This window comes from Pecten maximus, chromosome 11 (assembly GCF_902652985.1).
Source record: "Pecten maximus chromosome 11, xPecMax1.1, whole genome shotgun sequence".
NCBI lineage: Eukaryota > Metazoa > Mollusca > Bivalvia > Pectinida > Pectinidae > Pecten > Pecten maximus.
In genome coordinates this window covers 35572185-35585132 of record NC_047025.1, presented here as the reverse complement: position 1 = coordinate 35585132, position 12948 = coordinate 35572185, and the positions used below count along the sequence as shown (strand labels likewise).

Here is a 12948-nt window from a genome sequence, read left to right as displayed (position 1 = left end):
CTGTGTGTATTGGAGGTATAATTTAGGCTCTGTGTATTGGAGGTATGATTTAGGCTCTGTGTATTGAAGGTATGATTTAGGATCTGGTATAAGAGGTATGATTTAGGCTCTGAGTATTGGAGGTATGATTTAGCCTCTGTGTATTGGAGGTATGATTTAGGCTCTGTGTATTGGAGGTATGATTTAGCCTCTGTGTATTGGAGGTATGATTAAGCCTATCTGTATAGGAGGTATAATTTAAGCCCTGTGTAAGTAGTTGTGTTGTGATCAGAGTTGAAGGAAGCAAGTCTAATCAGAGATCTCAATCATCCATCACCTGGCCGGGACACATCAAAGGCAGAATACCTGTCGTTAAGGTTCATCAGCACATAAAACAATTTCCTCACTGAAATCAATCAGTCACACGATCAAGATGTAAACACACGCTTGTCTGGGCGTGGGTCGAGTTGTGATCCCTGTGTGTACACAGTTAATTAATGAATCAACCAAGCAACTCTGATTAGAAGGGAATTACTCTGCTATAGGTAAATACCTGGGTCTCTATATCTCCTGTTATAGGTTAATACATGGTTCTCTATATCTACACTGTTATATGTTAATACCTGGGTCTCTATATCTACTCTGTTATAGGTTAATACCTGGGTCTCTATATCTACACTGTTACATGTTAATACCTGGGTCTCTATATCTACACTGTTATAGGTTAATACCTGGGTCGCTATATCTACTCTGTTATAGGTTAATACCTGGGTCTCTATATCTACTCTGTTATAGGTTAATACCTGGGTCTCTATATCTACTGTTATAGGTTAATACCTTGGTCTCTATATCTACTCTGTTATAGGTAAATATCTGGGTCTCTATATCTACACTGTTATAGGTTAATACCTTGGTCTCTATATCTACACTGTTATAGGTTAATACCTGGGTCTCTATATCTACTGTTATAGGTTAATACCTTGGTCTCTATATCTACACTGTTATAGGTTAATACCTGGGTCTCTATATCTACTGTTATAGGTTAATACCTGGGTCTCTATATCTACTGTTATAGGTTAATACCTGGGTCTCTATATCTACTGTTACAGGTTAATACCTGGGTCTCTATATCTACACTGTTATAGGTTAATACCTGGGTCTCTATATCTACTGTTATAGGTTAATACCTTGGTCTCTATATCTACACTGTTATAGGTTAATACCTGGGTCTCTATATCTACTGTTATAGGTTAATACCTGGGTCTCTATATCTTCTGTTACAGGTTAATACCTGGGTCTCTATATCTACACTGTTATAGGTTAATACCTGGGTCTCTATATCTACTGTTACAGGTTAATACCTGGGTCTCTATATCTACTGTTATAGGTTAATACCTTGGTCTCTATATCTACTGTTATAGGTTAATACCTTGGTCTCTATATCTACACTGTTATAGGTTAATACCTGGGTCTCTATATCTACTGTTATAGGTTAATACCTGGGTCTCTATATTTACTGTTATAGGTTAATACCTGGGTCTCTATATCTACTGTTACAGGTTAATACCTGGGTCTCTATATCTACTGTTATAGGTTAATACCTGGGTCTCTATATCTACACTGTTATAGGTTAATACCTGGGTCTCTATATCTACACTGTTATAGGTTAATACCTGGGTCTCTATATCTACACTGTTATAGGTTAATACCTGGGTCTCTATATCTACTGTTACAGGTTAATACCTGGGTCTCTATATCTACTGTTATAGGTAAATACCTGGGTCTCTATATCTACTGTTATAGGTTAATACCTGTATCTTAGATACAGAATCAAGGTAAGACGACCGAGAATATTAGTTCAAAGGTAATTTAGATTCAGAATCAGTCACATTATAAAAACTCTCATTTATCATAACTTGTCCATATTCACAACTGTAAAGGTAATTTACTGGAACAAACTACATGCTACTTAGGGCCTTCCCTGCAAAAAAAATCTCCTTTCGTCAGCGACCAGTTAGGATATTGCCAACATCAAAGCATCCATTTTTGTCCACCTGTGTCATGGCCAGGAAGAGAGGAAACGCCTTATTTGTCCCGCTTTGTCAGATAATGGTATTTATAAATGGCCATAATCAAACAAGTAGATTTACTATTTACACGGAATCAAAATGCACCTTGGCAAACAGTAAATCAAATGTAGTTTTTTTTCCTTATATTGCTTGATGTCGCCAACTACACATTTAATATCAATAATCAATTAACAAGCTCTGGTGATGATGTCACAATTACCTGACGTTCCACACCTGTACTTAGTTGCTGAGTATGTCAAAACAGAGGCTAACTGATAATCAGAATAGCACGAATTTCAGAAGTGAAAGATGGAAAGTTCTGCACATACTTGACTGCATACTCCCCCAGACAAATCCCAGTCAAGTGTTTCATCACACTCTTCCACAAAGTAACAAAGGCAATGAATACTGTACCACAGCTAAGGTAGGCAATTACCTGGTTAACACAGCATCTGCTGTATACAGGTATTGCTAGATTTGTGCAAGTGTCTCTATATATAGTCAAACACCAATTAATGTAGGTTGAAGACCCTTTCAAGGAGTTAAAAATTTAGGAATTATTATGAAAATGATTATGAAAAAGTTTTTTGTTTTTTTTTTCTTAACAAAACTACCTTTGATGATTTACTCATATTCTATTATCCAAAACCAACAAATGGATGAGAATTCTACCCAATATAAAAAATAGAAATAACCTTTTTCAACCATCTTGAATTTTCTATCATTTACCTAAACAAGTACAAAAAGGTCAAGTAGTCCCCAAAGGTCAATATCAGTGCAACAGATAAAGTCATGACAGAGTTATCTGCCCATGATGGCCTGACAGGTGTACAGGTCATACTGGTGTTCTAATTAAGTAACAATGGATGGTCAAGCTTTGATATCAACTGACCATCACAAAATCACATGCATAATATGCTAGTAAAATTGTTTGATGGGTCTGTTGGTCAAAGTTAGGGGCCATTTTTATGACATTGCACTGTCCAGTCCACTTTTCCAAATACTAAACTAGATACACAAAGGACGGTCACAGCCACATAAAAGGTTAACGCTGTTCTAACCAACTCCTTTATGTCACCATATACATGTCACTCGGACATGCTGACGTTTCCGTTTTTAAGTATTTCAATGTTTACAGGTAGTGTGACCGCAGTAAAGTCTACATAAAATAGGTTTAGGACACCGTAGTCTGACTAGCATCATGTCAGACTAGAAGCCAATGGTACGAGTCCTTTCCCTAATCCCTGATTTACATTTACATTTTAATCAGTTTTTCTTTCAAATTCAATTTTTTTTCCAATAACCAAAAACCAAAAACAGAACAGAAACATTCACCTGGTATACCAATGTTACTTCTTAATTCAAAACGACTTTCCACACTTTTAACAAATTACATCATATCGTACTGTAATGAAGACACAGGAAATGGGAATATCTTAGGATTTTCAAAGCATTCTCCAAACAACTACGTTCAGAGACAGCACTTACTGAGTTGAGGACAAGCAAAAAGGGCACCTGTTTTTAACTCCTTATTCTGTATACTAATTAAACTGAGGTAAAATAAACACATAAATAATGTATGGAGATGAACTATTTTATCCTTGTCCTAATGTAGCTATCAGGGGAACTCATTTTATCCTTGTCCTAATGTAGCTATCAGGGGAACTCATTTTATCCTTGTCCTAATGTAGCTATCAGGGGAACTCATTTTATCCTTGTCCTAATGTAGCTATCAGGGAAACTCATTTTATCCTTATGTAGCTATCAGGGGAACTCATTTTATCCTTGTACTAATGTAGCTATCAGGGGAACTCATTTTATCCTTGTCCTAATGTAGCTATCAGGGGAACTCATTTTATCCTTGTCCTAATGTAGCTATCAGGGAAACTCATTTTATCCTTATGTAGCTATCAGGGGAACTCATTTTATCCTAACATTAAAACTACTGGCCTTCATGCCATCCATGAATAAACATGTTCTATGATATAACCCTATCATATGCTGAAGTTTTGTTACTTATCCTAATCTTTTAAGAGTGATAATTTCTTAATAACTGCCATTTTACACAGATGTAAACTAGTTCTACATTATGATTTTTCATGAAGTGTTCAGAAATGTTTTGTTATTCTCACCATTATTCTGACTGTGTTATATGTATAATATTATTAATTCTATGTGATGTGTAAAGACTAATAGTTTTTAATTGACTTACCTCTATGTTCAAACGTGTGTCCGTTTTATTATCTCCCTTGTCCCCTTTCTTATCCAACTCAGCCTGATCAAACACTAAAATTTTGCTGGCATCAGTGTCCATTTTTTGAGGCGGTAACTCAACTGAAAAAAAAACAACATAAAGTATAATACAGTTCTAACATGTCACAAAACAAGCTAATAGCAGTCCATATCATATTGGTTCTCCCGCTCAAGGTTTTATCCTTCAGGAATATGTGAGAAATGTGAAAAAGGTGTGAGATTTCTCGAGTGGAGGTATCAAGTGATTATACATGCTGTTAAAAAGCATTACTCGAAAATAAAGATGACATGCAAGCATCCTGCTGTTCTAGGTTTTCAAATTTCAAACGGCCTGTATCAGCAGCTGAAACTTGGTCCTGTCTGTGATGGAGTGAGGGAGGGAGTGAGGTAAAATCAATAGCCTAATATACAGCTGGGTCAACAGAGCAGAGGGAGGGGTTACCAACAGCCAGCACTGGGAAGGTATTGGCTGCCCAGACTGAGAGAGAAATTCAAACAGAATGTGGGTGTATCACATTACCTCACTCTCATTCATCATTCCCCAGGAGGGGAGCAGCAAGTTATTAATCATTACCAAGGGGAGCATGTAGTTATTAATCCAGAATATCACAAAACCCTTCGTAAGTGTTCTTACAACAGTGCTACAACTAGAGTCGCTGGTTATAAAAGCTATAATACTCAGTTTATTTTAGAGCTTGCCCTCAGTTTTTGTGTGACATCACAGACATCTGTTACAAGTTATGTCCCTTTGTGTCTTACACTCAACCCTGCCTACTCCATTATTGAATTAGTATCTACAGAACTCAAACATTACAATCAAGTTTGGTTATCTCATATTTATGTTAGAATTTTGAAACATTTTCTGTAGACTGAAAACAATATTCATGGTGAAGCATGTTACAATATGATTCATAAATATCTATCATTATTTCCAAATTCTATTATAAACACTTTTCTGTGATGTCATAAAAGATACCATTATGATGATAATATCAAAAATTCCTTACAAAGTGTTTTCTTTCTTGTGTTTTCTGTGGTATATAGCATGGGTGTGTATCTAAATACAACAATTAAATCAGTCAGTTGGTCCGACAACGAGTAATTTCACCTATCGAATGTATCTGATGTTAAAATTGCATGATAGAATCCATACAAAATAGTTCTCTGGACAAAACAGGCTGTGATGTCGTTCCTTTGAGAGTGAACTTCAAGTATTCCATGTTAAAAGAAATATTTCAAAATAAAAAATATCATTCATAAAGTCAGAGCTTTTGTAATTAAACATAATTCTTTCAATGGGACATTCTTGTTTATTTATCTATATAAGGTACATTTACAGGTAAGTCTATATAAGGTGATTTTACAGGTAAGTAAACACAATGAGAATCTCGTTAAGACTGGTGTAAGGGGGTTTGACACACCATTCAGCCGTAAATCTCAGCTTAACTTCTCTAATCACCATTATGTAACTGTCAAGTATCATTAAACTTCAAACAACATAGCTACCACACTATCTTAACCTAACTCATGCAGGCTTTTTTCATTAGAGCTCAACATGTGTCTATTTAAGTGATAGAAAGCCAATAAATCCTACCCTCTGTACACAGGCTAAATGGCATGGACATGAAAACAATCAATTATTTACTAACATAAATTATTTTTTACCAAAAAAAAAAAAAAAACCAAAAGCTAAATCAGGAATCAAAATATATTTTATAAATATGTTTAGCAAACTCAGGTACGTAACGAGGTTTCTCTACAGGACCCCTGTACCAATTAATAACCTTCAAACATCTGCGAAGGTCGCTCATGAAATTTAATACTTAAAAATAAATAACATCTTAATACAGAACAAACTTTTACCAAATTGTCCTTGGTAAAGATGATTCCCTGGTGTGTTTAACAAGACCAACCTCAAATGTTCGGAAAAAGAATAAAAAGAGAAATAAAATTTCTACTTTTCTGAGATTGACATTTCAATACACAGTTAGGTATGGTTTTTTTTATACATTTTATGATATATATGTAATGAAAAATATTTGAAAACTAAATGATTGTATTTAACTTTGATGTGGTTGACCTTGCAGGCGTGACCCCATCTTTACATACTTACTAGCGTTATGGGTGCTGTGTGCGGGGTGAATACAGATTTTTTGTGTATTGTACTAAATTTACCATAAATCTGTCATAATTTTTCGAACATTGAGTACAAGAGTCATTAAAAACATTTTAAAGTCAGATGTATATCATGCACCTGCACTCCACCACTTACAACCTCCATTTACTACCAACACAAAGTGTATTACACGGCCAGTGATGTACAAGGCTCAAATTTCTGTTTTAATTCAGACAGTGTTTCTTCCAGAAAACCTTTTTTTTCTGAACATGCTTAGTAATTAACAAATTAATGTACATGTGAATAAACACATGCTCAATGAAATAAGCATTTGAGACATATAATTACAGTAACTCTCCAAATCTAACCTTCTTTTTCCAATCAAGTAACAATTTTGTTCTCAAAATAAGCAATATACAATACACTTAATTAAAGTAGCAGGTATTTCTATCAACAGGTACAAATGAAGTTTGATATGGTAACCACATGTAAGTGTAAACTGACTTCTTTCTTACCTGTTTTCCTAATTATAATCCCCTATTAAGTTGCACAGGTGTCAGCTGTATGTGGCTAATTGGTCCATTGTTATGAGACCATTTAACTATCATTATGTCTGACCTTGGTTTAATTACCAAAGGTCAAACCTATCAAATATCAAAAATCTTATTGAATCTGAATCCTTATAGATATAAACCGATACAAAATTTGCTGGTTTTTTCGTTAAATAGCATTATAAATTCCTCAGGGCTGCGAGTATAACACGCTAGAAAATGGACACAAACAAAACTTAAAAGAGAAATGATAATATCAACAGTGTGGTTGAACTTCTATGTAAAAAGTTTCACTTAAAATTGCATGTAAATACATTTTATACTTACATGCAAATTTCAAAGTAAAAGACAACTTTAAGTTAACAAATATTTCTGCATGATAAGAATATTATTTTGAAGTGTAATGCCATCTAATCCTCCATATATGTATGTGGTATTGTCTTCCTAAATACACAGTGACTCTGCAGGTGCACGAGAGTAAAAATATGGTCGTGCCTGACATGCTTGATACACACCTCGTAACGGCATACCGGTGGAGTTGTCTTCTATACTAATTGATAATTCCTGCAAAGACATAAGAAACAGAGGAGAATTAGTATAGAATCATTAAGGCATGTGTACCAACACAAAAACAACCAATTAGTTAGACTGATTAACCAGTAGTTGGGGAATCTACACGTAAATAGTAATGTCAATGTGATATATATGTCACAAACATATATACGACACCAGTAAATCATCTACCCACCTAAACATTCCACTGGCACCACAAAATCAAATACACACAAGGTAAAACAAATCTGAAATGTCTAATAACAGATGGCTGAAATATGATAAAAACATACATACAAACCACCCAAATGTCAAAACACTTAAATGATAAAATTTAAAATTATATACATAGAAAATGTCAAATACCTCCTGAACACAGGGTCAGATGTCTAGTGTTCCTGCTCAGATCACAAATAATATCAAGAAATTGTGTCTCATTTGTAATTATAATAACACCAGCTGAGAGTTAGACTTTGAGAGTTACAGAAGGCTACACAGACATTATAGACTTTGAGAGTATATCAACCTTATAGATTAACAGAAGACAAATTTTAAATACTGCAGAAGGGAAGCAAACCCCTTTATAAGACTATCCAAAGTTGAAGAACCAGAAAATTTTGTAAGAAATTAATGAATCTTGACCAGAATTTTGAGATATATATGAACAGTTAATTTGAAATTTAAATGAATCACAACTTAAAGTGATTAGAAAACATCCCCTGTCAATATTTATGTTTACAATATTCACTGTTCAGAAAACACACACATGGTGAGGAATTGTACAAATGAAAATTGTAAAAAAAAAACCGTATTCATCTTTTCTTAATAGAAATTGACACAGTATTACCCAATGATCCTGGGAGAAATTGACACAGTATTACCCAATGATCCTGGGAGATATTGACACAGTATTACCCAATGATCCTGGGAGAAATTGACACAGTATTACCCAATGATCCTGGGAGAAATTGACACAGTATTACCCAATGATCCAGGGAGATATTGACACAGTATTACCCAATGATCCTGGGAGAAATTGACACAGTATTACCCAATGATCCTGGGAGAAATTGACACAGTATTACCCAATGATCCTGGGAGATATGTTCCTGTCCTGAATACTTCAGTTCTCAGTGATACAAATGGTTTTTGACACAACATGTATCACCAGTATATTCCCGACACACATGCTTGTCACCACAATACGCACATAAGTTTTTATGTGTGCCAAGTCTGCTCAGAAACATTTCTATAATTCAGACTGATGATACAGGCTTTTTCTCTACCCACCAATGAAACAGGCTTCTTCTCTACCCACCAATGATACAGACTTCTACTCTACCCACCAATGATACAGACTTCTACTCTACCCAATGATACAGACTTCTACTCTACCCACCAATGATACAGACTTCTACTCTACCCAATGATACAGGCTTCTACTCTACCCAATGATACAGACTTCTACTCTACCCAATGATACAGGCTTCTTCTCTACCCACCAATGAAACAGGCTTCTACTCTACCCACCAATGATACAGACTTCTACTCTACCCAATGATACAGACTTCTACTCTACCCACCGATGATACAGACTTCTACTCTACCCACCAATGACTTCTACTCTACCCAATGATACAGACTTCTACTCTACCCAATGATACAGACTTCTACTCTACCCAATGATACAGGCTTCTACTCTACCCAATGATACAGACTTCTACTCTACCCAATGATACAGACTTCTACTCTACCCAATGATACAGACTTCTACTCTACCCAATGATACAGACTTCTACTCTACCCAATGATACAGACTTCTACTCTACCCAATGATACAGACTTCTACTCTACCCAATGATACAGACTTCTACTCTACCCAATGATACAGACTTCTACTCTACCACCAATGATACAGACTTCTACTCTACCCAATGATACAGACTTCTACTCTACCCAATGATACAGACTTCTACTCTACCCACCAATGATACAGACTTCTACTCTACCCAATGATACAGACTTCTACTCTACCCACCAATGATACAGACTTCTACTCTACCCACCAATGATACAGACTTCTAATCTACCCAATGATACAGACTTCTACTCTACCCAATGATACAGACTTCTACTCTACCCACCAATGATACAGACTTCTACTCTACCCAATGATACAGACTTCTACTCTACCCACCAATGATACAGTCTTCTACTCTACCCAATGATACAGACTTCTACTCTACCCACCAATGATACAGACTTCTACTCTACCCAATGATACAGACTTCTACTCTACCCACCAATGATACAGACTTCTACTCTACCCAATGATACAGACTTCTACTCTACCCAATGATACAGACTTATTCTACTCTACCCAATGATACAGACTTCTACTCTACCCCAATGATACAGACTTCTACTCTACCCACCAATGATACAGACTTCTACTCTACCCAATGATACAGACTTCTACTCTACCCAATGATACAGACTTCTACTCTACCCAATGATACAGACTTCTACTCTACCCACCAATGATACAGACTTCTACTCTACCCAATGATACAGACTTCTACTCTACCCAATGATACAGACTTCTACTCTACCCACCAATGATACAGACTTCTGCTCTACCCAATGATACAGACTTCTACTCTACCCAATGATACAGACTTCTACTCTACCCACCAATGATACAGACTTCTACTCTACCCAATGATACAGACTTCTACTCTACCCAATGATACAGACTTCTACTCTACCCACCAATGATACAGACTTCTACTCTACCCACCAATGATACAGACTTCTACTCTACCCCAATGATACAGACTTCTACTCTACCCACCAATGATACAGACTTCTACTCTACCCACCAATGATACAGACTTCTACTCTACCCACCAATGATACAGACTTCTACTCTACCCACCAATGATACAGACTTCTACTCTACCCCAATGATACAGACTTCTACTCTACCCACCAATGATACAGACTTCTACTCTACCCAATGATACAGACTTCTACTCTACCCACCAATGATACAGACTTCTACTCTACCCAATGATACAGACTTCTACTCTACCCAATGATACAGGCTTCTACTCTACCCAATGATACAGACTTCTACTCTACCCAATGATACAGACTTCTACTCTACCCACCAATGATACAGACTTCTACACTACCCACCAATGATACAGACTTCTACTCTACCCAATGATACAGACTTCTACTCTACCCACCAATGATACAGACTTCTACTCTACCCAATGATACAGACTTCTACTCTACCCACCAATGATACAGACTTCTACTCTACCCACCAATGATACAGACTTCTACTCTACCCAATGATACAGACTTCTACTCTACCCAATGATACAGACTTCTACTCTACCCACCAATGATACAGACTTCTACTCTACCCACCAATGATACAGACTTCTACTCTACCCAATGATACAGACTTCTACTCTACCCAATGATACAGACTTCTACTCTACCCAATGATACAGACTTCTACTCTACCCAATGATACAGTCAATTATCTCCCAACCACCCTATCATTTCTCCTGTGTCCTCAGTCCCAGGTAGCTATATATATGATTCCCAGTCTGTACTATACAGAGATGGTAGGTCACCCAAATTACTGTTATAGTACTTCACTTCTAAGCCAACACATTGATATACATACATACCTTTCCCTCCTAAATCAAATACCAAAGAAATTCCAGAAAATCTGGAGATAACCCTCACTGGATTACAAGCCGAAAGTGTATTACAAAAGTGAATGCCAAATATATATATTACAAAATCTGGTAGTTTTATCACTCCTATCAAATACACTGGTGTACTTGCCTACCTTACTACGTAAATCCCATCTGTTTTTCCTCGGTATGTTGTTTATGATCCCCACTCCCTACAGAAAACAATATTTGTCTTCATGCAGTAAGAGAAATGATGAGCCACAGAGTTGTGTATATACAGACACTGGGTATACCTGTATAGATAGTACCCACTATAGTCCACCTTACATCACTGTATACTTCCTATTACATTGTTTACTGTGTTGTGACCTAGTATATACCTACAAATATTTACCTACAAAACCTGCCACATGTCTCCTACCTTGTACATAGTTGGGGTGGATAGCTCATAAATGTGCCAGTGTCACTGCTGACAGTCCAGATCACTACTGCCACTACAGTGGTCAGTCTGGCTAGGAGCTACACATGTACACTGGCCAGCCTATTGATTGTAGTATTACTAATATAAAAGGTGACCAGTGCCCAGTTAGATGACCTGTACAACATCTGTTTTATTACTTAGCCATGTTTACAAGGTGTAATGCCATAAGCTTACCTGTACGTTTACATAGTGTCATTCATTGGCACTGTATTTTTTCAGCCCTAGGGATTCACTAATCTGACCCCCTGGGGAGCTATCCCACAGCCCCTTGTCACTGAAGGATGACCTTCACACCTCCACACAAGGTCAAACAAATAAAAACATGTGAACAGACTTGAGACAGTCATGACAAATCTACAGTCATTCAAACACTTATATTGACTGACAATGAGGTCTTTATTATAGTTCTATCATCTCACCTACCACCTGTAATCAGCAGGTACACAGGTAAGACACTGGTCAGTCACTACTAATGAGGGTATAGACACTGGTCAGTCAAATAATGTTAGGTCATTCTTCAGTGAGCAGGTGTTGTCAATCAAGACCTGTCAGTGAGAACATGGCCTCATCAAGTCTCACCCATTAATATATATACTCAGCACATCCACAAAAAATATATTCTGATTATATTCCTGCAATTCAGGTATTTCCAGTTTGGGATCATGAAGGTGCACATGATTACTTGGGTAATACTGAAATCAACAGAACCTATATAGCTAACATCAAATTCAATTTAACTTCCTGCAGTTTACAAACCATTATTGGCATACTAAGGACTATTACCAACGTTTTGTTGGGTTATAGTCTTATAAGGCATATACAAAACAGATATTGGAACACTAAATGTAAACAAACTTAAAACAATTGGATCCCAACTCATTGCAGTTTTACCACTATGTAAGTACGTTATAGTTTTCTGTAGCATTCCTCATAAACTAGAAATACAAAATTGAAAGGGAAGGTACATTACATGATGATGAACCAACATTATAGTCCTTTGATGCCACTTGGAAGTTTACAGTACAAGTTTCATACCGATCTCTGCAGTACATGGCATTGCCCATGTGTTGAGACGATCGAGCTTCATATTGCATGCAAAGGAATAACAATGGGCGCTCGCTCATAACAATTGTTCTCGGCACCATGAAATCGTTAGCACCCAATAAAGGACACTTTGCCTCACAACAATGAATAATAGCAATAGGGAGTAAAACAAGCACCATTACTA

At 36.5% G+C, this 12948-nt stretch overlaps 1 protein-coding gene across 8 annotated transcripts in view; it reads right to left on the bottom strand.

The window, feature by feature from the left end:
- The window catches only part of LOC117338172 (protein naked cuticle homolog 2-like), a 108672-nt gene that overhangs the window by 25774 nt on the left and 69950 nt on the right, over positions 1–12948 (bottom strand). For 4 of the 8 annotated variants that reach the window (XR_004534980.1, XR_004534981.1, XM_033899396.1 and 1 more), the window contains 2 exons: positions 7484–7532; positions 4261–4382 (listed from right to left, as the gene is read on the bottom strand). Coding sequence is in view for 6 of the 8 variants with exons in the window: in XM_033899396.1 (XP_033755287.1) it covers positions 4261–4382; positions 7484–7532 (171 nt within the window). In the remaining 2 variants the exon portion in view is untranslated. Of the gene's footprint in view, positions 1–4260; positions 4383–4572; positions 4694–7483; positions 7533–11230; positions 11250–11394; positions 11572–11660; positions 11736–12948 lie in introns of those variants that run through there. The other 4 variants (XM_033899398.1, XM_033899400.1, XM_033899401.1 and 1 more) reach the window with 4 other exon arrangements.